This window comes from Lichenostomus cassidix, chromosome 8 (genome assembly GCF_008360975.1).
Source record: "Lichenostomus cassidix isolate B80296 chromosome 8, HeHo_3.0, whole genome shotgun sequence".
Classification (NCBI taxonomy): domain Eukaryota; kingdom Metazoa; phylum Chordata; class Aves; order Passeriformes; family Meliphagidae; genus Lichenostomus; species Lichenostomus cassidix.
The window spans coordinates 3,264,544-3,292,296 of record NC_139489.1 but is presented as its reverse complement, the minus strand read 5'-3'; the positions used below and the strand labels follow the sequence as shown (position 1 = coordinate 3,292,296).

Below are 27,753 nucleotides of genomic sequence, written 5' to 3'. Positions count from 1 at the left end.
CACAATAAATTATAGACCCTGCTCAAAAACTGTGAATGTATTAATGCTGCTGCTGCAATTGCATAAAAAGCTTACTTTGGAAAAATGTGATGCATCTGCCCCAAACTATGTATCCAGAATTTTCCAGCAGGTAAGTGAACAAGTATGAGGTTAAATGGACATAGTGTATGTTGAGCCAAAAATTACCACTCAATAGCATCTATAAACCAAGGCAGAAACAGAATCAAAGCCTTTTCCCTTTTCTCCCTGATATCCTTTTCATTCAGTAGAACCAGAGCTGCATGTTTAATGGTTTGCCATGGAAGTAGCACATTCCTGGCTGTTATTAGAAGTACAAACTAGCAACACTGAAACTAATTCAGAGAAGAACAGAGCTGCTGGCCCTGCTGCAGTGCCCAGGTGGAGCAGGTGCTGCTGAAAGAAGCAGATGAGAGTGATGGATTTAGACATCCCACACAGCACAGAGAATGGAACTGACAATATCCCAGCATTTAACAACAAGCATTATTTTCTTTAAAATGTCCTTCATGGTGGGTATGCCTCCCCAAATAAGGAATGCAGCAGATGAGTAGTAGCAAAGCAGTCCAGTTGTAGTGTGTTGGCCAAATTCCAAGTCCAGTAATTACACTCTGCTCTTAAATTCCCCCCGCAGCTCAGTTGGAATAAAGCTCTTTTTCAGCCTGTCCCGGAGCATTGTGTAGTGTTTCTGTGAAGCTGTACAACACTGAAAAATATCTCCTCCCATTAAAATTGCCCAGGGAATTTAGGTAGACAGAAAGCTATTATCAGAGTTGGAATGTGGGCAGAACACCAAGGTTAACTTACACTTGCATTGGGATCAAGGGATCTTTGCTGACTAGGAGTGTCAGACCCTCATTAAAGAGCACAAGTGGGAATAGCTCACTGTGCTGCCTGAATACAAACCCTGGAACTTGGGATCTCTACACCTGGAAACAACCCAATACCTGGGATGTTTCTGAACAAATGACTCTATAAAAGCCTCTGATGCTGGGGAGTATCTTATAATTGCCTTATTTGGTTATTTAGTAATAAGTATGAAATCATTGCTAAAAAAAGTTCCAGAAACTTTTTTCTTAAAAAGACCCCATGAACAAAAAGTAAACTGCATTTTTAAAAAGTCTACCAAGAGAAAAGCAGCAATATAGCCCAAATATGCTGAGGCAAGTATTTTAATTTCAGTCAGTAGATACACCAAGAACCCCACAGAGTATTTAAGTATTTAAGCAATCTGAGCCAGGCCTGCAGCAGGAGTGAAAGCATTCTGTGTTATGTTAAATAGACAGCTGTAACTGTTTTCTTACACCCCAAAGTAGCAGTCATTTAAAATATTTAGGTAACTGACTCCCATATTCATTTATACTCAAAAAATTAATTCTTACTAAAGAAGAATAATTTAGAACAGTCACTGTACATATTCTTGTAGGAAAGAAAAAAACTCCAAATCCATCATATACACTGAGTCTGTTTTTTGTATTTTTTGCCTCTTTTTTTCTTTTCCTGCAGTTGCCTTTCTTCTTTCAGTTCAGGGCAGCTCTAAGCTTGGTGCCTTAATTTCCCCCATTTCTTTACTCTCAAATTTTTTATACCTCCCTGTGCGCAGCCACCTGAGGATGAGCAGCACAGCGATGCCAATGCCAGCAGTCAGGACCACCACGGTGACCACAGCACCAATGCCAGCTGCCAGCTGCCTCATGCAGAACTCTGGGGGCTTTGCATCAACGTAGTAAATCCAGAGCTTTTCGATAGCCAGAGCATCTCCATTGACAGAGACAGTTAACTGACTGTTGGGATAAAATATGGAGTCATTGTTTACATCTTTTTCAAAGTAATAGGCTGCATCGGCTATATCTACATCCCACCTGGGTTTCTCACTCTGGTCCAGGCGGATTTGGATACGTGGGGGATCATACTTGATGGCTGAGATGTACTTGGGGTGCAGCTTGTACCTTCTCTCAAACAGCTGTGTCAGAGCCTTTGCCACGTCGGGGACATCGAAGGCACTGGACCTTCTCTTGTGTGTCACTTCAATGTAGATCCACCTTGTCCGCACCAGTTCGCTGCAGTTGAGGCTCCTGTCTCCCTTCTCAGTTCTCCGCACTCCCGCAGTGTTCACACACCAGCAGCTGCTGGACTGATTGCACTGCCTGGCTTTAAACACACCGCTGTCCTCGCAGTCAGGGTTGTAAATGCCATCGCTGTCTGACAGCCCGTGGGGAGGTCTCCAGAGGCGCTTCTCCTTCAGGGGCAGCATTTCTGCCTTCATCAGGAAGCATTTTGAAGTCAGGGTTGAGCAGTCTACCCGGTGATCTGAACCCGCCAGCCTGCAGGTGCAGTTCCCAGGGCTGTCCTGGGCACACACTGCCCACTTGTTGGTGGCACAGGTACAGTTGTTGGGGGCTGGGGAAGCGACTGCCAGAATGAAACCCAGCACAGCCCCGAAGAGAGGCTCCATTGTGCAGAAACGCACAGATAAAGTCCTGAGAGACAGCAGGCAGCATCCAAAGCTTTCATCCACTGATGGAGTCTGCTCATTCCTACACACTGGTGTGCTGCTCCCTTTATTGATTCAAATCAGACCCACCAAACAGGTTCTTCTTCCAAAACAACTGGCATCTCCTACCCAAATCCCAGTCAACAAGCCACAGCTTCCTGCCTCCCTGTTACCTCTCAGGGAGTGGCACCTGCCTCCAGCTGCCTCCCTCGCTCCTGCTTGCTGAGGAAACAACAGGGAAGAGACAGCAGCCGAGCTCCTACCATGGGCTTCCGTTATGGATTGAAGACAAACAGCTAGCCCTTTTCCTTTAGACTTCATCTGGACTATATGCAAATGGGTATATAAGGAGTTTCTCCAATTTCTGTTGGAAGAAATCCTACTCTTCCACTTCCATCCTGTGTCTTTCACCTCAGCATCTCTGTCAATCTCCTATCTAGATTCTTATCAGTTTATGGACTTTCTACTTTCATAGCTTTATTAAAGCCTTTTGCAGTTTGATGTTTGCTGCCTGGAGCATCTGCCAGTTCAAGAGGAAGAAGTGGTGACCAGGTTGATGGCTGCTCTCCTGCATAGAGAGCACAGCCTCACGTTCCAGCATGGAAAGCTTCTCTCCCACCTTTCCTTTGGCCCATGCTTATCCCAAGGCAGCAGCAGGAATGCTGATTCTCATGCTTGTGGTACACTTACAAGGTTGTTTGTAATTTCTGAAGAAATTTTTCAATGTTAACTTTAAATAATGCCTTTCACAGAACACTCCAGTGACTCCCAGGCCTCCCAATGATCTACAAAGCCAGTATTACCATTTCCACATGTTTTGGCAGCATCTGACAGGTATTTTCCAGTTTGCATTAAGGGAGTCCCATCTGTTAAACCATGTCAAACTCTTTATTAATCACTATTTTGGGACCAGTAATGACCACAGAGCAGTGTGTGCACTGCACTCCCAGCCCCGTGCCTTGCAGTCAGCTCCTTCTGCTTACCTGAGCACTGCCCTGCTGCCATCCCTGCCAGCTCCTGCAGCCATGGCTCCTGCCTGTGTGCACACTGGGAAGGACCCTGCCTGCCAGGGAGCATTCAGAACTCACAATAGGTGTCAAATCAGAACTCCACGTGGAAACAAGGTGTAAATACCCTCTGCAAAAGCAGGACACAATCTGGATATTCCTTCAGGGAGTAATAACAGTAGTTACCTTTCTTGGAAAATAATTGAGATCTGCAGCTAAAACTATTATTAAAACTGCCAGGTAAGTCAATTTGTCATGTTGATGATTCTATAATAGTTTAGTAACTCTTTTCCCATTTTGAAGTCATTCACTTGCCCACACTACAAATTTTTTTATTTTCACATCCCTCCTTCAAAGTCAAAATCCATTTAACTGTCACCTACCCCCTCCTATCTTGTCTTTATTTCATGTTTATTTAAATGTCAAATGTGAAATAGAGTTCAAAATAAAAGTGCACTTCTTCATTGACTTTTACTGGTGGATTTTCCCCTCTGGGGGAAATAAGGAAGGAACAGACTTACTTTAAAGACAAGTTTTTCCAAATATATATATTCCAACTACTTATATATATTTATATATATATTAAAAATATGTAATACTTCTATGAAACAAAAAAGTATTATTTCTTTTAATCCATGCTAAGCCGTAACAGTACTACAAGAGTTAATTATTTAGAACAGCAGGCTGTAAAAGGAATAATCCTGTAGGAAATGGGGAGTGCATCATTTCTTTAGTGATCTCTGCTTCCATGGAAACAATTTCTCAGCACAATTCTAAACCTCGTAAAAGTAGGGCAGTAGGTCTATGTAAAACAGCAATTAAACAACGCGAATACTTTTATCTAGGCCATTAAATACTTTGTCCAGCATCACATATGATTACAGTGTTCACTGGGATGTTAAACCACCAACTACTTCCCGTGGGGATGGATGAAGTCTCTCATCCCTCACTTCCTTGGGGGCTGCACAGCACCAGCACAGCACCTCTCCCTCCCCATGCAGACACTTGGGGTGCACAGCTGTGCCACACCCCACTTTTGGGGTGCACTGTCCTCCCCGTCCAGCCTCTCTGTCCCCTACACACTCTGTCCTCGTGGCTCAGCACTGCCCAGCAGAGTGAACTCTCTCCAGCACAGCAGGAAGGAGTTTGGATAATAGAGCTGGAAGCAACATGCTTGGATCAGATATGGGGAATGAATATGGCCGAGTGAAAGGCATCTGTTGGGCATCTTCATGATTTGCCATGCAAACCCCTAACACTGCTTATTCAGGGGTGTGAAGTGTCTGTGGCACACACTGGGTCACCATCCTGCCATCCCTGCCTGAGCACCAGTGGATAATCTTCTGAAGGAGATCAAAGCACAGAGAGTGTAAGAACAAATAAAGAAACAACTCCACACCGAGGCACGCAGCTGCTGCCCTACAATGTACTCCCAACCAAGAAGTTTACACTCATGAGAACAGTTTTGCTCTGAGTTCGACCTTTCCTGCATCAGCTGTAACAAAGCGCCCTCTGCTGGGACTGAGCTTTATTCTGTCATTTAGTCACGGAATAAAGGAATTCTAGACACAGTGCTCAGCAACAAGAACCTGTTACAAATACAGACACATCTGTCAGGGTATTGCATATACAGTCTTTATTAGTAGACTCTTGTCTATCATCAGTCAGGAATAGCAGAGAAGCAAGCAAAGGAAAAAAGTACTGAATAACAATGGCAACAGTGCTAACTTTTTGCTTGGTTATGTATTTTATTTTTTTCAACTGAATTGTTTTGGGAAAGTTAATTATTTAAAAAAAAATAGGGGTGTTCTCTCCCCTTGCACACAAGATCTGCATCCCTGTGAAGCAGCCCTGCTGGTAACTGGGAGAGCAAAACATGATTAAGCAAACAAATGGGTATTTGCCAGAAGTGGTATCTTGGGGATGTTGTTTGGGGTTATTTTGTGACTTTTCGTTTGTTCCTTTTTGCCTTTTCTAAACTGTTGAATTCCAGTTTTAACTGTACCATTCTACTCACTACTCAACGATTGCTTATCTCCTGAGTAACAACTTGGCAAGGTGTAACACTGGTCCTATGGAAAGGAATAGCAGATTAGTCCTCACAGGTCCACTGAGAGCCTGGATGGGGAAAAGAAAGCTCTATAATAAAAAATTTTCATGCCTAATATGTGTTTGGTAGAAGAACCGGTATATCACTTAAATTTTTATCTCCTAGGAAGCATGCAACTTCCAAACTTGTATCATTAACCACTCAGTGAAACTAAATGATGAAAAGTAGGTTCATTTTCTTTCCCTGACTCCTGTCAACAAAATCATTACTCAGCATCACAACTGTGCTCTTTTCAATTCCTACAGAATTCTGTGTGCAACACTGGTGGATCCTGATGGTACAAGCATTGTAATTTCTCCCACATCACCCTGCTAACAAACTCTTGGACATCTGGAGTCTTTAAGTGCATGTCAAAAACTCACTCCTGCCCCATGTCCTCAGAAACAAATCGCTTCAAAACTCTGGATTACTCAAAACTTTCCTTATGTAACAACACTGTTAAATCCAATAACACAACTGTACTACTTTAACTCAGTGTAACCATTAAAGAGAGAAGCAGCCAGGATGTTGTCACCATGACCTAGGTAATCCTGACCCATCCTTAAAGGGCTGGAATAGCATGTGGACAACAAACAGTTTCTACTTCAAGTTGCTGTTACACAAGAGGTTCAAAATTGTCCTCCCAAGCAGCTCTAGTTAGAGCACAGTCAGGACACTGATGCTGGGAGATTTTCTGGAGCAAGCTGTGCAAAACCACAGCTGAACACCATGAACTGCAGAGCACCCCAGGATTGAGAGGGAGCAGTGCTTTCCCACCTAGAGGGTAGTTTAACTGGGAATACAGGAATCCATGCAATACTGGAAGCCAGGAAGACCCAAAGATGACAGTTCAGAGTAAATGCAGACTGAGTCAACATGCCAGATGGAGATGGATACACCAAGTGGTAAATTACACACAGTGGTGGGACCTAAAGCTGTGCCCCAGCAGAGCTGAACAGACAGAGCACAGAATACCCACCAGCACTTTTGAGTCCACAGCTCCTGAATGTGGGAAAAATCACTGAGTTTTTCAAGGGCTCACATTTTTGTCTAATCAGGTTCTGCACCTTCCCCTTAGTGACAGAAAGACTCATGAGGCCTGATAAAAATATAACATTAACTTCCTGGGAAGGAGTGCCCTCCTTGGGATGCAACTCTATGATTTTAAAGCTTTTCAAACTCTTTATACAAACAAAAAGCTGAAACATATAGCATCTTAAAATTCCATTTATGTTATGTAGAACTATATGTATATACACACACACACATTTTTTCTTAAAATAAAAATTGGGTCCATTTCTTCCCCTCTAGATTTACTCAAAGTCTTGTTTGAGACTTTCAAATATATTTTAGACCTCTGTGAGAAACTCTGCCCAAGATAAACCTGTGTAAATCATAATATCTGTAGACAAGTCACGTTTCCTAAGTATTTAGAATGCAATATTTAAAGCATATTTTTCCTAAAAATATTCACAGTGTTACAGCTCATGAAACATTTCCAAGTTGCAATCAGGGAACTTCTCAATCAAGATCAATCTGTGACTGATTTATCTAAATATATACCTGTATGAAACCATAACTGAGGAACTGATATAAACCAGTGTTCTCTCATCGAACTGTACATTATAGAGAAGACTCTGAATATAAAAGTGGGGAATTTTTTTCTTGAAAAACACAAATACTTTCCTGCTCGCTGCACTCAGTTTGCCATCCATCAGCTCTTGTTTCCACAGGAAACAGTGGCAATTGGAAGTGGACAAACCACAATGATCTAGAGAACAACATAAAACCTCCCTGTAGAATGGAAGGTCACAAAGATGCAACCTGTAGTAAGACAGGAGTTATCATTTCCACTGGAAACAAGCACAGCCAATACTGAGAAGTCATGAAAACTTGTCAGCTTTTTCTCCCCAATATAGAAACAGGATGGCAAAGAAGGTGCCAAAAAGCTACTTGACCACCAGAATCAATGGGGAAAAGTAATTAAAAAAAAAACAGTAAAAAAAGAAATCGAGTGATGTATTTTGCTACAACTCAATGAAACTTCAGACTGGATACCAGGAAAGTTTAAACTACAAAACTCTCATTTCAGTTGTTTCCCTTTTGTGAACTCGTTCAAACTTACACTCTCTAAAGCAAAGGAAAAAATTAATTCTGAGCTAGAGGTGCACCTGTAGATAAAAACATTAGAGAAAATTGCCAAACTGAACGACTTGAGAGAGGGCAAACTCTCCTTGAAGACTGATGTGTCTTGACATGGTGTCCTCCTTCCCAAACACCAGGCTGGTCAATCATGAACTCCACAGCACTCGTTAGCATTAAGCACTCCTCAGGCACACAGGTCACACATGTTAGGAGTTTTCAAAGGATCTTTAAACCACAACAATAGTATGACACTGGATTCTCTAACAGTTGCTATTAAAAGGGATCACAATTCTGAAAGAGTTGACATAATGGCGAGGAGGGGAAGAAATTACAAAATAGAATCAAAATTCCAAAACCATCACACTGGCAATTCATGTGAATGTTCATTCTCACTTCCTTCAGCATTATCCCTTTTCTCACTCTTGTATGTGGAAAGGAATAAGTTTTCTATCTGAGTCAAGAACTCTTCAGCAATGAGGCAGTTTGTTACCTTGCCCAAAGTCTTCCTCATGCACTCCAAAAGCTAGGCAAGAGAAAAGGAAATTTGTTTAAAATTGTCATTTCGACCCCCTTTTATCTGATTGCAAAGCGATTTTTCCTTATTTATTTAGGATTAACACTACAAAAGGTGTTTGTACATTATAAATTTAAAAGGAACATGGTGGTGTAAACCCAAGTCTTTCAAACCAATTACCCAACAGCTAAATTTCAGAGCTTTCTACCAACTCAATTTTAGATTTACACTTTATAAGCAAAGTCATGTTGAGAGGAAACAAAAAAATTGGAAGTGGGCAATTACTGTGTGCAAGTTTTCTGTTTATGTCTTTTGCTTTGGGCAGAGTTTCTGTCTTGTTTGTGCAATAATGGTACAGCTGCCATTAGTCAAAGCTCCAGAGCAGTGACTGCACTGTCTGGAAAATTAAAGTTCCTATTATCCATGATAAACATGGCACAGCACTATTTCACTGATGGAACAAAGGACCAAGAAGGCCAAATCTCCTCTCGAGATGTGTGCAGGCACACAAAATGCTGAGGAGAGACCTGAGGAATTTGCCATTAATTCTTCTCCAAACTGAGGAGAAGAATTTGCATCTCTGATTTATAAAAGTGTAAAGGTGACTTCTGCTGACCTGAAACAGATCTCCATTTTAAAACACATCTAATGTTAAAAAGTTAAGAGAAGAAAACTTACTTTCTGCAAACAAGTCAGGTCAGAATCTCGATGAAAAATTTTATCCATGGGGACACTGCTGTTGGAAGAAAAACAAAACAGGAGTGCTAGAGAAAGCAGCCACAGGTCTTGACTGAAACACAGTAATAAACATATAAAATTTCCAACCTGGCTGCTTGTAACAGAAGTAGACACATACCTGTGGCAAAATCTGTATTTTTCAATTATCCACCTTGTTTTTTCAAATATTAATTCCCACTGAGGCTCCTCCAACATCTGCTGTACTTCAAATTTGTAGGGCAGGCCTGCATCCAATTGAACATCATTATTCAGTGTTTCTGCTACACTTCACTGTTTAGTTTAGGTGCAATCCCTTCCTTCCCCATTACTGTTCCTCATTTATTACTGACTGCAGAAGCCTGTAGTTGTAACTTGACAACATTAAGGAGGTTAAAGTGAAAGGATGACGTGTTTTGGATTCCAAATTTAATTCTGGTGGGAGTAGGAACAAATCTGTTCTCCCTGCCCTTGCCAAATCCCGTTCCATATGGAAGGACAGAAATCTACAACAGACCCAGAAATGGAAAAAGGAATTGAGTGTTTATAACTTAGTAGCACTTTTGTAGTCTCTCTAAGATTTATGTGGTTATTAAATGAATAAAAAAGGTTTGAGTTTTACGCGTGAATGGGTAGATGATGAAGTGCTGACTGTTGTTTTCCATTTCAAATGAATTTTCTTCAGAAATGAAGAAATTTTTCTAGTGTACTGCAGGTAGGGGAAGAGAATTTTAGAAAGTGTTTTAAAGCACCATCAGAAAGTTATTTGCAGAACACAGTTCGTTTACCAAAAACGGGGAGAAAAAAAGAGACTGTACATTTCAGTACATAATTTCCAAAGAGCCAGAGGAGATAGCATTTTGTAAAACCTTGATTTCAGGAGCTAAACAGAAATTTGAAATCCTCTCAGAAAATGCATGTAACTACAAAAATGTCTACTTCTCAAGGCAATAGAGTTTGTCAGTGTTTTAGCTCTCCCCCATGAGGGTGGGATGTGTGGGAAATGAGGATAAAGTACAGGACTATCAGTGTGGTAAACAGGAACTGGTGCACAGATGTGGCCACTGCTCCACTTCCCCCAGGACTGTGCAGTGAGGCTCCAGGCAGATGGTCTCCCTTGCCTACTTCCACAGGAAAAAACAGAGGGAACTGTGGGCTCACATGGCCTTAGCTATTGCTGTGCCAAGAGAACTGGAAACCTTGGAGTGTGGGTGCAGAAATCAGGACTTTATAAATACAGGGAGGAGAGAGAACAGGCAGCTACCAGAACCGGCTACTGTTATATAGGGAATTCTCCTGAAATCTCCATCAGGAAAAGAGCAGAAGATCTATCATTTGGATACAGCAAATTTTGTATGGTGTGTCCTTAACTGTTCAAGAAAGGAAAAGATCCTGTTTTCATGAAATGCTAAAGATATTTTTAATCAAGAATTTGTTCCTGTAGTTGGGGGTTCATACCAGCCCCATTTCAGCTTTCATGTCTTGTGTTCCTCTGGACAGCTGGCACATTTATTTGATCCTTTGAGTTTCTGAATGTCACATTACTCAAAAATTAAGGATTTTTGGCCACTATAGCAGCCAGTTCTTTGCTATTTACTTCTGTCTCCTTGAGCAGAGAATCTGTTCAGAATGGCGTAATGCAGCAAAGGCCAAGTAAGACATTAAGTTTCTAAGCTGTTCATGTGGATTCTGTGTGTAAATAACAGGGACCTGTGGCCAAACCCTTTCCCTTCTTTCATGAATTGTGGGAACTACTAATACAGAAGATCAGTCTTGTATGAATTTATACTTGTATACTGCTGTCATGACAGCACAGACAACTCACAGGTTTATTCTCTCAGTGAAATTCCTGGGTTTGTCCAACACATGTTACCAATATAAATTACACTATTTATACAATACCATCACACTACCAGTATGAATACAGAAATACTGATTTCTCAGGTTCACACCCAGACATTTTCCCCTTAACACCCAAAAGGGAAAGGAAAATGAAGACACTGGATAAAAGAGGGGTACTTACGATAGGAACCATCAGAACTGATCTCATCACTAATAACCAGACAGGTGATCTGGGAATATGGAAGAGGATTATTCCTGTTGTAAGGGCTTATGATCATTCCGATGAACATGGCACCACCCCTGGAGAAATAGCTCTGAAAACAAAAACACACAAAAAACCTCACATACAAAACTCCAATCTTGTTCAGAACAGCAACACTGAAACCTAAACCAGAGCATTTATGCCTGAGCTGACTGAAGATGCATTAGTGCAACAGTGAATTAATCCTGTAAATACCACAGAGGCTTTAGAGTTGCTGTTTTTTTGCTCTTTTTTGCTGTACCTGGTACTTAGCCTGCGTGTCGATGTCGCGGATGGAGGGGTTGGGGTCGAAGGCAGGGTGGGAATGGTACCAGCCAATGACCTGGAAGCCCCTGGCTGCCAGTGACTCTGAGGCCTGGGTTTGGGACACTGGGTCCATCTCACACTGCAGGCCTGTGCTCAGGCTGTTGCATGGCTCTGCTGCACACACCTGGGGAAATAACCTCCATCAGCTAAAAAAAACTTGCAGAATTTTAAGAGTTATTTACCAGATCTTCCTCATTATGCAGCTGACAGCCCAACAGTTCAACTTAACTCTCATATTTCAAGACTACTGTAACGAACTTCAACTTAAATATATTGAACTAATTTCCCCTCAGAAACAACAGTTACATCTTTTCAAATTATAACTATGATAATTTTAGTTTTAATATTATAGGGAAAATGTGAAAAGACAAACTTACTTCCACAACTTTATCAGCTTCAGAGTACCTTCCACCGAGCAGCCCAATCACTTCTGCCAGAGACACGTGAGAGTGCTGGAATGAGATCAAACAAGTAGGAAAGTCCAAGCTGTGGGATTTCTCACAAGTCAGTGACTTCTCAAGGATATATAGAAGGAAAATTCAAGACAACTCAAGACTCTCAAATACCCAATACTTCCATTTAAACCAAACAGAAAAGATTAAATTTGCTCATTATATACCCAAGGGTGTAACACTTCCATACACGAGGCAATGCTGGCTTCAATAACTGCTGCCTGGGCAGTGCTGAACAACTGCACACATTTTGGTACAGCATGTTGTTCTTGAAAAAAACCCACACATTGCTTTGCAAACACAAAATCAATTCCCAGATTGGGAGAAAATGAAGCCATAGGTTTAAGAAGGGCAGTCTTTTTCAGAATGTAGCTTTAAACAAATTAGATTTAAAGTATGATGGAGAGTAGTAAGTAGTAAAGCTCTGAGTAAGGTAGCAAAGCTCTTATTAGTTTTTCTAGAAGGTCAGTAGTTGTATAGTAAGCACAATACAAAACCCATTAATTTTTGGGGCTTTATTTAATACTATATTCTCACTTCTAGGTATGACTGGAAAGAATCACAGAATGGTTTGGGTTGGAATGATTATGATGATTATCTTAATGATAATCATCATAATGATTATCTCATTATCCCCCCCCTATTATGGGCAGGGACACCTTCCATTAGACCAGATTGTTCAGAGCTCCACCCAACCTGGCCTTCAACACTTCCAAGGATGGGGCAGCCACACCCTCTCAGTTCTATTTTCTTGGTCTTATGTTGCACATTTAAAAATCCCCAAGCCCACAGCATACAAATCACAGCTTTTTGAAAAACAAAACTTAATGCTCACCAAATCCATTATTAAGAGTGCTTCGGAAGACACTTTCACCTGAAAGGGTTCCTGAAATGATAAACACAATAATGAGTGTAAGAGAAGTAACCTAAGCAGTGAACCTTCTTGGTAATTCACTCAGAGGTACATACCTGCTTTTCTTCCGTGAACAAACAGCATGGTATCAGCTGAAAGGGATCAAAGGAACTATAAAATGAAAGAAAATTTCTCTAAAGATGTAGGACAGTCAGGAAACTTTTCAAGTTTCCCACTGTCTCCTTGGCAGAGGAGGAATAACCTTGTTTGCTTCCCTGGATTTTCTCATCCCACATTAGGATGACTTCCACCAAATACAGAAATGTCACTTCCCACACTCCTGAATTCCAACAGGGAACATCTGAAACGCATGCCTGCTATTTCAGACCATGATACATATTAATGCCTTGCAGGGTTCCAGCCTGACACCACATAGGACATTTGTTCAATTCCTAGCAGATCTATGTTTGAACATGATGCACATCAAATACCTTTTGATTTGTCTCGAACCTTTAGAAGATTTCGCAGGTTTCAGTTTTTCTTCCTCTCTCCTTCTTGCTAATTCTTCAGCTGAGAGATGCTGAAAATATATTGTAAAAATTAAATGTTTTAATGTGTGAAGTCTTTTTCAGCCCCGACCGCAAAACAAGCCCAAAATAAATTCTTGATATCCCTGCCCTCTTGATATCTGGAATTATTAAACCACAGTCACTCAAAAATAGGTACGGCATTACAACATTATGGAAGTAATTGTTACAGGTAATTACTGAAGGTTGCAAATTAAAAAAGGTTTTCTATGCAGGACAATTGAGTGTATACAGTTCTTTACTTCTCATGTAATTTCAAATTGTAGGAATGGACAAGTATTCTCTTTCCAATTCTGCCATAAAATATTTAACCTTGTATGAATTTTTAAGCACTTAATAAACCACAGTATTTCTGGAGATATTGCTAGTAGCAGAATTAATATTAGGAACTCATTACCACCTGCATAATGAGCACAACGAAATCATATGGGACTGAAAAAAAAGCATTTAAATGTTGTTCTCCCATCCCCTCCTGTTACCCTTAAGGCAGTTAACTGAAAGCAAAGGGTCATGCAATCTCTGACAAGACAAGGCAATGAGCTTTATGGGCATAAAACCCCTGTGCAAACCCCAAAAGCAGTCGTATTTATCAGCATGAAGATGTATCAGCTGCTGCATCACTTTCAAATTACTGCTTCCACAAGAGAGGTTAAGTCCCCACAACACAACTGTTCCCTTGTCTGTTTGATGCAACACCACCTGCCAGCAATTAGCAAGAATCGACGATTTAAAGCAAGTTTAAAACACAAGAGGGTTATTTACCTCAAATGTCTGTCCTTCCAAATCCTTTGCATCACACCAGTTTCCCCAAGGGTCTCGAACTCGCCGCCTTCTCGTGCGCTGTGGCGAGAAACCACCATGAGTCAAAGCTCTGATCCTGAAAAAACTACATTTACTCCATCCAGGCAGCCTTAAGGACATTGTCCAAAAGATTACTGCCCCAGGAATGGCACTGACACTCTGATGTTCCCAGATAATAAAGAACACCCTCGAGTTCTGTAGAATAAAACAGTTCACAATCTGTCATGAATTATCATCAGTGAAGTTTTGGGTTTTTAAGGCTGTAAAGCCTGTCGGTGTTCCATGGAATATCAGCATCCTTGACAGCAACAGGGCATTGATATCCAGCTCTGAATTATTGCTCAGACAACACACAAAGCTATAAACTCAGTGTGTTTACATTTGGTGTACGCTACAGTTCTTTACATTTCAATTTACTATTTTTTAAGTGGGATTGATTTAGTTTTCCTCCATCAACTGATTTACTTTGCTGTGAAGTAGTTAAAAATGCTACATTAAGTGTGAATATAAAAATTAACTCTGGCAAGGCTTGGTAATTCATGCAGTTATAAATGAGTTACTACTGCATTAATTGTGTGCACAAGGCTCTCAGTAAGCCATAGCACACACCTACTGTATTTAACAGTTAAAATGCAAGCAATTTCATCACACACTGCAATACCATTTTCTGGCTAATTCAGGCTAATAAATTATGGAGAGGAGGGGAGGAGGGGTTTGGGCTACAACTGTAGTGAAGCACCTGAACATGTGAGTGGGTGTGAAACACACAGGGCACTCCAGGGAAGCTGCAACCTGAAGGAGAGAAGCTCCCTGAGGTGCCCTGGCTTGCAAATGCAAACCGGGAGGATTTTCCCTGCTTTGCCTCCAGGCTTACCATGGACTGCAGGCGCTGCGCCAGCTGATAGGCTTCCACCGTGTCCTTGCCCTCCCTGCAGCGGCTCCTGTCGGCGGGCTGGGGGCGATTGTACACAGCCTGTTCTGCAGGACACACAGGGGACACATTGCCGGGTCAGCAGAGCTCAGGGCCACTCAGCTCAGCACTGCCACGCACACAGGAATGACAGGGATAGGTGACAACAGCAAATGGCACAGGGAAAAAGCAAACAAAACAGTAAAAAGGCATCTCTTGATGGTCATAATTCTGAGTGATGACAGAGCCCTCTCCCTTTCAAAACAACTTTCAAAACAACAAAGCCTCCTTCCCTACTGTTAATTAATTTTTAATAACTTTACTTCAGATAAAATGTACTTACAGGACATTGCTCTTCTCCAGTTACCTAACTGTCATTCAGCTTTGGACCAAAATCCAACCACAGACTCTGAACCAACATCAAGTTACAGGTGCACATACACTTTTAACAGGTCACCTAACTTTAACAAGTCACCTAATTCTAACAATTGAATCATATCAAAACTAGCCCTGAGGATGAAGACATTGGAGTTTATTTAGGAAACAGTTATAATTTAGATAAATAATAGATAAATATAGATAAATAGTTATAATTTAGTATGGGAAAAGAAACCATTACTTGAATTCTGACTAGTAAGGAGGGCAGAATTTCAGATACAGCTGGTATCAGGACATATACAAAAGCACAAAACAAAAAAAAAGGTCTCACCAACTGGTGTGTGGTTTAACATGAGAGAAGGGGAAAAAAAAGGAAAAAAGGAAAGGTTTTGTGTAAGCCCAAAAATTCCTAATCCTGTGAACAGGTTACACACTCCTCTAGATTTCCAATGGTTATGAGGGACAACCTGCTCAGAAGGTCCTTCCTAGCAAGGACAAAAGTACATCCTCTGTGTGAGCAGCACACCCTAAGGTTGGGCAGCCCTTCAACATTATACCAAAAGAGGCTCTTTATTGATTCCCACAGAAACATCTTTACCACAGCCGAAGTTAATTGCTCCTATCAGCTCCAGGTACGTGTGGATTCTCCCGATGCAGTTGACATCCCCACAGTTCTTCAGGCCTGGACGCACTGAGGTCTTGTTCAGGTATTTGGGTTTACATCTCTCCCTGAAACAAAGCACAGCACATTGTCAAAGAGCAGAACAAACCAAGGGGGAGTGAAGGAATTGTGTGACCTTAACTGAGGTCCTGTTTTCACTCTCTGTGCACTTATTCCATCCTTTTAAACTGATACTGAATCTTTTCAGTTTGACATTTTTCTGGTGGGATGGAATTTCAGTCTCTCTTTGCAACTAGAACAAGCTGTCAGTGCACAAAACAACTGAGTGAGGACAGAGTTAAACTCAGTAATTCTTTCTACTTCAAAGCAATCATAACAAGCACACAACCAAAAACTGGCAACCAAAGTATCTTAAGCCTGCTACCACAAGTCACTACATTTCCTTACATCAATTCTTTGGAGATGGAATATAAAGTATTTAAGTGTACAAGCACCGTGTCAAATTGATTCTTAATCTAAGGCGTTCTTTTGGTCAACATTATTTGTTCCAGCAAAGATTATTACTTCTTGCTGTGCTTCTGTAAAGGCAGGGCTCCAATGCAGAATTAATATCATCAGTTATTTAATAATTTATTAAAACCATTTTTATGTATAGGATGGCAAAAATGGGAAGAAAATAGCATAGCCAAAATAAATGCAGCCTGTTCTGATACAGGACATTCATTTTCTTAATGCTTCAAAGTATATTCATTGCTCAGCTTCCAGAATGCCAGAGAAAAAATTGGGAAGATGCAAAAGAAGCATTAATAATGAATGCTATTCACTGGCAAGCTACCATACAATTAATCTTACTCTTTTCAGAAGTAAGCTATTAGTATTAAATAGTGTTTTAGCTACAGCAAACCAGGACATCTTAATCACTTCTTTCAGTAAAAGAAATTAATGCATCTCACCACTGATCCAAAATGTAATTCCTGATTTTCAAATAACGCTCTGGTGTTTTGGCCTGGCGCCCTTCAAAGAATTCGGGAATAGCCTGCTTTTCTTCTTCCAGAATGATGCTTCTGTCAACTTCCACTTCTTGATCAGGTGGCTTCAGCTCCTCTGCTTCCTCTTGATGATCTTCATCCACTTGGCAGGGAGAAGGAAAAAGCAATCCATTATCAGCTGGGTCTCTTTGCTCCTCACTGAGCTCCTGATCAGTTCCTTGTCCAGTACCACGACATGTGGCTGGTCCACTTTGTTGAGCTTTCTCAACAAAATTATTGTACTGCTGGTAATCTAAATTCACAGATTTATCCCCATTCAGGTGCTGGGAACATGTTGCTGCCACAGCAGGAAATACCAATGCATCCACTGTCTCTGGCCTGGTATGCTGAGGATCCTCTTTAGGTAAAGCAATTGCAGAATTGTGTCCAGCAGATGAAAAACCCTGTTCCACTGCTTTTGTTTCTTCAACTGGACTTTTTGGAATAACAGATAATTCAGATTTTCCAGTTTCTCGCTGGAAGGCAGGAGTGAGTAGCTCATCCATGTCATCAGTTATGTCCACTTCCTCATCATCTGACAGCTTTTCAATTTTCACTGCATTCAGGTTGGGATCTGCACGACCTCTCAAGTTTCCAGCTTCTACCTTTATCCCATCTTCCATGGGAAGGCTGCTCCCACACCGACTTTGCTCTTCTTTTTCAGAATCACCATTTTTTGCCTTAAGAAAGTATAAAACACTTTTAGGAGGGAAAAACAAATCAAACCCATCTGCCTCCCAAATAATCGGAACTATTTTATTTGAATAGCAGATATTCTGCAATGTTTCTTCTTCAACTTCCCCTTTTAATTTAGTTCAATCCATTGCAATTGACTTTTACACACCATTATAGGTATACTTCAGCCCAAGTGTAAATTTACATGTATTTCCAGTCAAAAAACCCTAGAAAGTACTTATTTCTTCTTAAAGCCCACAAAATCTCAAATGAGGATAGAGCTAAAACTACAACACAGTAGAAACAGCTGTGTAGTGGAAAACCAGTATTTTCAGACTAACATCCAACAGTGTAAGAAACCACAATTATACTACATTTATTGTTTAGTTGTATCAGCAATAAAAATATTGGTCACTCTAGGAATTGGCAATAAATTCTGATTTCACCTTTAAATCTGCAAATAAGGATATTCCACTTTTCTGAATATGGGAATGAATAGAGTACATGCTTTGACAGCAATGCCCTAAAAAGACATTAAAAACAAGCTACCCATAGGCAAACACCTTTTTGCCAACTCCAGAGATGCTCCATTTACCTTGTTCTTAAAATACTGCCGAGCATAGCTCTTGACTTGCAGAACTGTTCGAGTGCCGATCACCTTGGCAATTTTCGTCCACCTGCGGCCAAATTTCACCTAAAACAACAAAACACATGGAAGTCACCCAAACTCTGGCATCCCAGACATGGCACTTCATGTGTCAAATGAGTTCAAAACTTCAGTAATACATTAAAATGCACAAACAAGACAGCAAACCCATGGTAAGGAACCTCACTAATTCTGTTCTACCAAGAACGAAACTGCATCCAATAGTAAGAATTATTGCTACTCTTAACTAGAGGATCTTCTTCCCCCAGTTCAGGCACTCTGTAAATTATGCTGCCTGCTATCCCAAAAATCCTTGTGCTTGGCAAAGCAAACCCTTTTACAACTGGCACAACCATATAATATAATCTCTGCAGACCTTACAACAGTAGTTAAAGGATTTCACTTTATTACCTGTTTTGCCTTCAGAATACACTATACTTCCCATAGTTAAAATGGCATTGTGATTGTGCAATATGCTTATTCATGTTCACTACTTCTCCATTCAAGATAAACTCATTAATTCAATTTAAAATATTATATATATATAAACAAACTCACCAGTCCTTGTTCAAACAGTTCTTTTTCCTCTGATGTCCACTTCAAGGAGCAGCCAGGTGATTTTGTAGGCGACCGCATCCTGGGAATGCAGGTAGCAGAAATCAGTGCTTTCCCAAAAACAGATATTCTCCAATCCTGGTCACTCAAGGCACCTTCTAACAGGAGGACTACTCCTCATCTTTGGTAAAACTCAAAGTATTGCTTTAAACATGAATGTGACTCATAAATAAAATACTGAGAATCACATGAGCTTCTCCATCACAACAAAAGATTCAAGGTAACTCAATATTCATCAGTGACTAATGGCACAGAAATACATAAAAGCAGGCAACAGAAAAGTTCAGGCAAAAAAGGCAACTATAATTAATTTTTATCATAAGGATCACTGTGCTACAAAAACAAACCCCAAAACCATATACTCTAGCCTGTTGTTACACAAAACAATATTTCTTCCTGTTGAAAGGTCTCTTAAATAATTTTATACAGCCAGACAAAAGAAAGCAAGGAACTTTAGGTTTTTTTAAATAGTATCTGGTAACTTAACGAAATCAGACACCAGAGCTAAAAATGCAATTCAATCATTAAAATGTACGTACATGACTTTTCCAGTTTTCTTATGTGGGCTGCAAATAAAAGAGAGAGAGAAAATAAAAATTAGTAATTGCAATGCTGGTGCATATCTCAGCAAATAACCTTATTTTATTTCTAGTCAGCTGAGAATTTTTCTCAGACACATCTTACCTTTTCATAGATCTTTTCTCCATTTCCTTTTGGTTGAGCCATATTTTTTCAGAAAGTGATTTATTAGATAAATAGTATCTGAAATAGTCGCTAAGTAAGTTTTCAAAGCATCAGAGATATTGGTACATGTGAGAATTTTAATAATTTAAAATAATATATTTATTACAATATAAATTATACTGCTTCAGAATTAGCCAGTTGTAGAAACAAATACTTCAGTTTCTACAGCAGCATTTCTGCAATCTACCTACAAGATGACAGGGCTTCAGTCACCTTAACAGGAAGAGATTTGTCCAGTTCTTTTGGAAACAGGAAGTTTTTTTAGTGTTCTACAGGAAAACATCAAACCAAATCAGCAAAAGGATACTCTTCTTCCAGCAACATCTTCTCAATGACAGCCCTGTTTTCTTCACTAATGCTGCTGTCCAACGTCCAGGGCTGCAAACAACAAAAATACACTTTCATGTCTGAATTCTGACACACTGTTCCGTGACTATATATGTAAATATATAATAGTTTCTATAAGTAAGGAAAAAGCACTGGTTAAAAATCTAAGAGCATGAACATGGTGGGAAGAGAGAATAAAGAAGCTCTGACAACCTTGTCAGAAGCAGCATCCATGTAAAAAATACTTACAAGACTGTTGCCAGTTCTCCAAGATGAATCAAGATAGTGATCCTGCAGCAGGCTTGATGCTGTGTTTTCATGATCTCTGAAAGAGATTCCAGTGTTCAGTGCAATTGCATTTTTAATACTGAGTGTCATTGAGTTCTATTACCTCCACTTAACATTTCTACATCTTTCCCCCAATAAGGTAAAAACATCTTGTAAAGACAAACTGCTTTTCCTGCTGAGGAGAGCTCCACGTTTTAACAGAATCCTGTAATCCAGGGTTGTTACAATCATAGAATAAAATCCTGGAATGGTTTGGTTGGAAGATCATCTCATTCCAACCCCCTGCCATGGGCAGGGACTCCTCCCACTAGACCAGGCTGCTCCAAGCCCTGTCCAACACGGCCAGGGCCTCACCATCCTCCCAGGGAAGAGTTTCTTCCCAATATATAATCTAATTTCATCTAATCTCACAGACTTCATCCAGTTCATGCTTAGTCTTTTCTGTAAATAACTACTAATCAGAGATCTGTCACTGATTAACATCATTGATCAACTTCCTTTTATTTTCATGCAGCATAAACTCTCCTTAGTCATTCATGTAATTACTTGTTTTCAAAAATCTTTGCTTCCAGAACTTTCAGACTTATCTAAAGACTAATTAGCCCTATATTCCCTGCAGTGCTACTAAATTAAACTCACCTACTGCTCTGAACTGCTTTGTGCAGCACTTCAAACATCTCTTTATAGGATAAAGGATCAGGATGAGTCTCCATGTCTAGCAATCAATACACCTCCTGCTTCTTTTGGAGCACACCCAGGAGAGGGTGGGATCAAGAGCCCCTTTGCCAGGAACCTTGTCTGCAGCACTGACAGAGGCTACTCAAGGTCAGTGTTTCTGGTACAAACCTCTTGTTCCCTCCCAGCACCTCCAAGTGTTTGATTTGAGGTGTTTCAGTCACTGCAACAGTTGCTGCCCATTCACTCCAGCATCCTTTATCCATGAATTTGCTGAAGCCCAGAAAGCCAGTGGAATTCAGGGTTCATCAAAAGCAGCATGGGCAGCAGGGCACGGGAGGTGATTCTGCCCCTCCACTCTGCTCTGGTGAGATCTCACCTGGAGTGCTGCACCCTGCTCTGGGGTCTCCAACATAAGAACAACTCCCCAAATCCAGGGGAGGCTACGATGTTGATAACACTGGATCACCTTCCCTATAAAGACAGGCTGGGAGAGCTGGGGCTGTTCAGCCTGGGAAAGAGAATGTTGTGTGGAGACCTCACAGCAAACAGCCACTATCTGAACGGGCTACAGGGAAGCTGGAAATGGACTCTTTGCCAGGAACTGTAGTGGCAGGACAAGAAGTAATGGGTAAAAATTGAAAGAGGGAAAAATTAGGTTAGATATCAGAAAGAAATTCTTTGCTTGAAGATGGTGAGGCCCTGGCACAGGGAGATTATGGATTCCCCAACTCTGCCAGCGTCCAAAGCCAAGCTGAATAAAACCTTGAGCAACCTGGTCTGGTGGGAGACATCCCTGTTCATGGCAGGGCGTTGGGATTAGAACATCTTTAAGGCCTCTTCCAATCCCTGGACATTCTACGAACCCGTTGTCCGCACCTCCCTCCCCGCATTCAGCTCTCCGAGCCTCCCTGCCTCCGCCAGCTCGCTAACACAGTTACACAACCCTGCACCTTCTCCAGGGGTATTTTAAGGATTCTCCCAGCAGCCTCCCAGCGCTGTTCCGGGCTCCGGGAGATCCCGTGACGGCGGTTCTCCTCACAGCAGCGCTCACAGCCCCGCTCTCCGTGCCCTTCCGAGGATGCTCCACACCGGCGCTGCCCCTCTCCACAGCACCCCGTGACACCCCAAGGTCTCTCCCCTCACGGCGGGAAGCGCCCGGCCCGGGCTGCCCCCTCAGAGCGGCTCTCCCCTCACGGCCCCCGCCCGCCGCGGGAGGAGAGCACACGCCGGCCGGAGCCGCAGCGGGACCCTCACGCCCCTCACTCACCCCGGCGCGGCTACAGGATCTCCTTCGATGTCCACCTCGGGCTCCTCCGCCGCCGCCATGACACCGGGCCCGGCGCTATCGCGGGAAGGGGCGGAGCGGCGCCGCGGAGATGGGCGGGAGCGGAGCTCAGCGAGAGGCCGCGGAGGAGGCGGAGATGGAGCTGGGGTAGGCGGAGCCCGGGGCGGCTGGGGCGGGCGGAGAGCGGAGGGACGGGGCCGGGCAGAGAAAGGGTGGAGCCGGGGAGCGGAGGCGTCACGGCCGGGCTACAACAACCCCAACACCCAACACCCAAAACAACGCGGCCGGGCTGTGAGGGGACATGGCCGGACTGTGAGGGGACATGGCCGAGAGCGGAGCGGTCACGGCCGGACTGTGAGGGGTCGGGGAATGGATGGGTCGCGGCCGGACCGTGAGGGGACAAGGCCAGCCGCTGAGGGGACATGGCGTGGCTCTGGGAGAAACAACCGAGGGCAGTCTGTCCTCTCTCATCCTTTCCTTCAGCGGAGGCACCGGCCTGTGGAGGCATTTTGGCCAGGCTGCTCTCATCTTTGAGAGCTGCCATGTGCCAAAAGTTGTTCTGCTTCCTGCAGCTCCTTGCCTCTTTCAGGAGCATTTTCAGTATTATTCCCTGCAGGCCAGTGAAGTGGTGTTTCGCCTTCCATGTGCAGAAATGGAAGCAGCAGCTCGGAGAAGCACTTTGTACCTCCATGGCCTTTCTCAGCAGCCCTGTGCAGAGCTGCTCTCCCTTTCCTGTCCTTCGCACCTCTCTGCACCTTTGCTGAGCAAATATTCCGTGATGGATAAATGGCCATGGGCAGCTGCAACAGGCAGAAGTGTTTAGCACATTGAGATCATTATCTTGCAGTGTTTTCTCTAACTCAGGAAGGGAGCCTTTAGCGACTGCGGCAAAGATCTTTTCTAGGTTTTGTTACCCTTGAAAGTGGAAAAACTTTTCCTTTCTTCTTAGTAGCCCCTTTGTGCTTTTTTTTCCCTAGGTCTGTCTTTTTTCCCCCTAGTGCTGTTCACTGCTATTTTCAAAACAAATTTTGTCTTTCTCAAGTAAATACCCAACCGTCTTCTGGCATTGCCAATGCTTTCATTTATTTCACTGATGTATTTTCTTATCTTGCTGTAAAGTTTTGGCTCAGCTTGGTTTAAACATGGATTTAAAAAGACCCTGCAGGCTCTTTCACCTTGAGAAATGAGTATGTATAAAACCTGAAAGTTCTTTTCTGTTTGTGTCCTGTAGAAACTCAGGACCAGCTTTTTTTCTAGGGTAAAAATACCATTTTCTATCAGCCAGTGCAGGAGCTGGTCTGGGTCATTTATGCCTTGTATGAGCTCTTTTTTTTTAGTCCTTAGGACTTCAATTGCATATGGATTTGTAAACAGGCTGCTTGAATGCATGATCATGTTGCTAATCAAAAAGTGAATTGAGTTATTGTTTGAAGGTATATAGGAAATAGCAAAGCAGGCTCACATAATTTCAGTCTTTTCATAGAACTATGAATCAACAGCCGCTGTAGATCAGTGATAAATCTTTAAAGAAATCAAAACTCCCTCACCTTTCATTTTCTAGTTGTTAAAAGTCCTTTGATCTTTCTGTTCTTCCATAGCAACGAGTACAGCTTAATAACAAAAGTCTGTGATACGTAAAGATATTTCACTTGGAAGCCTTCTTCCAGATTTTAATGTGTAATTAAGGATTTTAAAAATGCTTTTGTGAATCTGGTGTTTGAATAGAAGATAGTTGTTAGTCGGGTTTCTCTGTTCCTCTGGCCAAGCTGGTTCCTAAATGACCAGTCAATTAAACATGACCAAAAAAAATTCACAGCATAGTTACTGTTGCTATGATCACACACCTTATATGATCTGAAATGAAAGAGTGCACACTGCCAGCTATGCAGGTGAAAACCCTATAATGCAATGTAGTAAAAGCATAAAGACCTAGATAAAAATAAACTGTATAAGCAGCTGGTTATAAAAAGTGAACCAGCCTTTCTAATATGAGCTACAGCTCCAGTCAGGGGTATATTTAAGGCCATTTACCTTGTCATTCCTGCTCTAACCCAGAGTCTGTCTGGAATTTAATTCTTGTACATGAGGTGGATCAAGGCATGTGATTCAATGTGCAATATTTAAAGTATAATTAGAGCCTTGAATCTGTGTAGTCTTCCATATGGATGTAGGACCTTGGAATCTAGCTGTAATTAATTTAACTTATTGGTGTTTAAACTCCCTGTGGAAGAGGAGGAAATAAAATAATAATTATCCACACATTTTGAAACCAATTGAGAGAGAAATTGAGATTACAGAGTTCGGGAAAAGCTGGAGGTAAAATGAGCTGAAAAGCTGAAACCTTGACCTTATTTAAGCAAATGAGAAACTTTACCATCAGTTTCTTAGTTCAGTGCCCTTTCTGCTGGGTCCTGCTCCCTTTGCATGTATTTTCTTTAATACTATGTACAAGGTGGCTGATAAGATTTTTAATTTTTTGCTGTTGACTTTAACTTTATAAGTAAGATTGCAAAATTTTTTCTATTAAAAAAAAAAAAAAAGTTTTATTGAAGAAATAGCTGGGAAAAGCAAGACTTTTAATATATGTTTTGAAAGCAGGCCAGTTACCAAGTCAGCAAATTTGACAGCCAATTTAAAAGCCCAGTAATTCCTCTGCAAAATGCAAAGAAGGGCACTACACCAAGAATAGCAAAACCTTTGTCATTTAGTTAATGATTGTTAACTCATAGCATGGAAAACCATGGTTTAATGAAGGGAGTCAGGAGCACTGAATTATGTTCCCAAATCTGCCACTGACTGTCTGTGGGCTGCAAATTATTTAGTCTTCAGGTTTGACTTAAAGTCCTGAATCTGTGCCTTGAGTAAATTATCCTTACTTAGTTTGGGGAAATGGGATCTTTCTGTTGTCATTATTATTCTTCCCATGCAAAATAAAGATAACAATTCTTGATCAGCTTCACAGGAAAGTTGTGAGTTGTAGCAATGGAAAATGTTACATGGGTGCTGAGCAGAGTTGTTAATATGGACAGCACAGGAATTTTAAAAACTCCTGAAAAAAAATCTTAAAAAAAAATAGTGATATTCTTTAAGATTCTGTTAGTATGGCAGTAATTTCCCAGTGTTCTGAATACTGAAGTTCCCTAGTAAGCAGGTACTAGTGAGAGAGGGAAGGGTGCAGTTCTCCTCACTGGCCTTGAGGAGGAACATTTGAACAATATTTGCAGGCAGCATCTCTGTCAGAGCCACTTCACTTTATTTTGGAAAGTAATAAGCAGCAAATGACATGTTATGAGATGCAAATCACAGTTGTCAAAATATAATTATGCATTTTTTAAAAAAAGTTTCTCATTATAAATATGTGACTTATGAGGAAATTCTATCTTAAAGCAAGAATCACATTTGGCAAGAAAATTGTGGAAGCTTGTTGAATAGATTTGTTTATAGAACTTACGTTTTAAAAGCCCTTATTTTTTAATTATTATTTTAACCACTTTTAGAATTAAGCCTTTGTTCCAACAATGACTTCACAAAGAGATTCAAAATTGGTTATTTGAAGCGTGCTTTTTTGTTTATATCTTTTTCACTCACTAACTCACTTTATTTGAAATGTAAATGTTTTAGAGAAGTGAAAAATATTAAGGCTCAACACCTCCTCTCTTTTAATTAAGTGCATGAGACCACAAATGTGTTGGATCAGCAGGAAACCTTGCATTAAAAATAAAAATGTCAGTATTTAACACTACTAGAGACCTAAGAAACTAAGTAAGTTGGAGAGAAGAAGAGTCAAATCTTTGGCCTTGTTACCTTTTCTATTTATTTGTTTTCAGAGGGGCATAAGGTACTTCACAGACCACTTTTATTTCTGCTGGCTTCTTTAGCTCCATGTGCTCAAGGACTGGATTATTAGGTTATTTTAAAAGGCTATTTATTAAGGTATTTTAAAAGGAAAATTATGGGCTTTGCTAAATTTGTAGACTTGAAGGGCAGGTGATGTCCTTGATAGGAAAGATGTCGATTTTGGCCTCTGCTGAATAAGTGTCTGTGCAGGGAACTGTTTAAATCTGGCTGTAGCTGGGACACTTGAGTCAGTTATTTCTGACATGCAATCTCAGTTTTGCTCCTAACTCGTGTCCTTGGGCAAATCCCTTAATCCTTGTTCCCTGTTTACACAAGCATTAAAAAAGGAAATTTTTTTTTCTACCTCACAGACACGTCCTAAGTGTTTATTACTGCTGGTGCAGTGCTTTGAAGTTATAGAGTGCTTTGAAGTTTTTGTCCTTTGAAGTATTGTTTTCAGCCTTCTCAGCGATGAACATTTATTTCTTAAATTAACGCATGCCCGTGTTCTCTAGCTGATTCTATGTTGCCATGTCATCATCAAATATACGTTTAATTTTCTCTATTTTAATTTCTCAAAGATGAAAGCAACCCGAGGTACACCTTGAGTGTGGTGAAAGGGACCTGCGAGGGGATGTGGCTGTGGGAGTGAGGCACCTGCAGAGGTCACCATTCCTCCACCGAGCCTCTCCTTGGGAACTTATCTCGCTGTGGAATAACCAGCCTGTGAGAGATAACACAGCTAACATTGTTATCTAAACATCGTGAGGGATGGAGAAATATCTCTGGGTAATCAGGGTATTTTCCTTAATAAACATGGCTTATGAATAGGGCTTTGTTTTGGATAACCAGAAATCTAAGTATGGCTGAGCTGGTTGAGGTGGAACTAAGTTTTAGGTAGAGCTGGATGGAGAAACAGCAGTGCTAGAAGTGTTCATGGTGATGATCAGAGTGAGCTTCACTTATTAGAACACTGGGAGAGCTGAGCAGTCAGGATGTCTGCAAGAGGAAAAATGTAGTGCTTGGTTTTGCATAAAGATGAACTGCAGTTAATGAGGAAGTCCAAAGGGGAGCTTTGGTGCTGAGTGATGAGTTTGTGTCAGTCATGTTTCTGTGGAGAGCAGGCTCGGGGCCTTCCTGGTGGGTATTTCCATGGGAGGTGTTCCCTAGGGAAGTGCCATCCCCAGTGGCACACGCAGAGCATTCTGCACAGGGCCTGCTGAGGGCAGGGAGAGCTGATCTGGGCAGCCTCGTGTTCTGTGCCTGACTCACAGCTGGGCTCCTATCCCAATATCCCATCCCATCCCAATATCCCATCCCATCCCAATATCCCATCCCATCCCATCCCATCCCCCTGCACTCATTGGCAGCACAGAGCCATCCCTTTAGAGCCTGTGCCAGGCAGGATGCTTGAATGCTTGAAAGAGGAACCTGCAGAAAGCACAACTTCCCAGATTTACCCACTCATGGATACTTTTAAAATACCAATAGAGCAACAGCTGGTATAATAACCCAGGTATTTTATTCTATTTCCAAAACAAGCCACAGTCTTATCTCAGCACTGTAGGGCTGTTTCCTCAGGCATAAACAACTGAAGGTCACATTCAGCACTGCACCCGTGCAATGCAAACTGTTC

The 27,753-nt window shown here is 41.5% G+C and overlaps 3 protein-coding genes and 1 long non-coding RNA gene across 6 annotated transcripts in view; 1 reads left to right on the top strand and 3 right to left on the bottom strand.

Annotated features, from left to right (window-relative positions):
- Window positions 1-1,157: 1,157 nt before the first annotated feature.
- On the bottom strand, window positions 1,158-3,513 carry TACSTD2 (tumor associated calcium signal transducer 2). The gene has a single exon (XM_085067298.1). It carries the CDS (start codon window positions 2,471-2,473, stop codon window positions 1,544-1,546), a length of 930 nt encoding a protein of 309 aa, XP_084923424.1. The 5' UTR covers window positions 2,474-3,513; the 3' UTR covers window positions 1,158-1,543.
- Window positions 3,514-7,959: 4,446 nt separating this feature from the next.
- Window positions 7,960-22,390, bottom strand: MYSM1 (Myb like, SWIRM and MPN domains 1). Of its 2 annotated transcripts, none has more exons than XM_085067456.1 (20): window positions 22,263-22,390; window positions 20,279-20,354; window positions 20,010-20,080; window positions 19,643-19,720; window positions 19,498-19,524; window positions 18,902-18,980; window positions 18,293-18,391; window positions 16,948-17,702; window positions 15,971-16,101; window positions 14,959-15,062; window positions 14,046-14,123; window positions 13,188-13,276; window positions 12,813-12,867; window positions 12,679-12,729; window positions 11,769-11,843; window positions 11,327-11,515; window positions 11,005-11,137; window positions 9,124-9,229; window positions 8,946-9,003; window positions 7,960-8,276 (listed from the first exon to the last, which is right to left on the bottom strand). In XM_085067456.1, the coding sequence occupies exons 1-20, from the start codon at window positions 22,319-22,321 to the stop codon at window positions 8,112-8,114; spliced, it is 2,478 nt and encodes an 825-aa protein (XP_084923582.1). In that variant the 5' UTR covers window positions 22,322-22,390; the 3' UTR covers window positions 7,960-8,111. The 2 variants fall into 2 exon arrangements, with proteins under 2 accessions (XP_084923582.1, XP_084923583.1); XM_085067457.1 differs by having other exon boundaries at window positions 8,946-9,000.
- The window catches only part of LOC146433648 (uncharacterized), a 96,282-nt gene continuing 90,877 nt past the window's right edge, over window positions 22,349-27,753 (top strand). For both annotated transcript variants that reach the window (XR_014853667.1, XR_014853666.1), the window contains exon 1: window positions 22,349-22,427. This is a non-coding gene — a long non-coding RNA (uncharacterized LOC146433648). The remainder of the gene's footprint in view (window positions 22,428-27,753) is intronic.
- On the bottom strand, window positions 22,515-23,669 carry LOC146433651 (CARD- and ANK-domain containing inflammasome adapter protein-like). Its single transcript, XM_085067307.1, is given in 8 exon segments — window positions 22,515-22,525; window positions 22,626-22,885; window positions 22,887-23,027; window positions 23,029-23,097; window positions 23,099-23,173; window positions 23,175-23,275; window positions 23,278-23,336; window positions 23,339-23,669. Coding segments are annotated over 8 exon segments (1,047 nt in total).

Coding starts and splice junctions, on each gene's coding strand:
- TACSTD2 (XM_085067298.1), bottom strand. CDS start 2,473: ATGGAGCCTCTCTTCGGGGCTGTGCTGGGTTTCATTCTGGCAGTCGCT.
- MYSM1 (XM_085067456.1), bottom strand. CDS start 22,321: ATGGCGGCGGCGGAGGAGCCCGAGGTGGACATCGAAGGAGATCCTGTA. Junction 15,063..15,970: donor AGCAATTAACTTCGGCTGTG/GTAAAGATGTTT, acceptor TGTGTCCTGCAG/AACAGGCTGTGTACAATCGC. Junction 14,124..14,958: donor CGCAGCGCCTGCAGTCCATG/GTAAGCCTGGAG, acceptor TTCTCGCCACAG/CGCACGAGAAGGCGGCGAGT.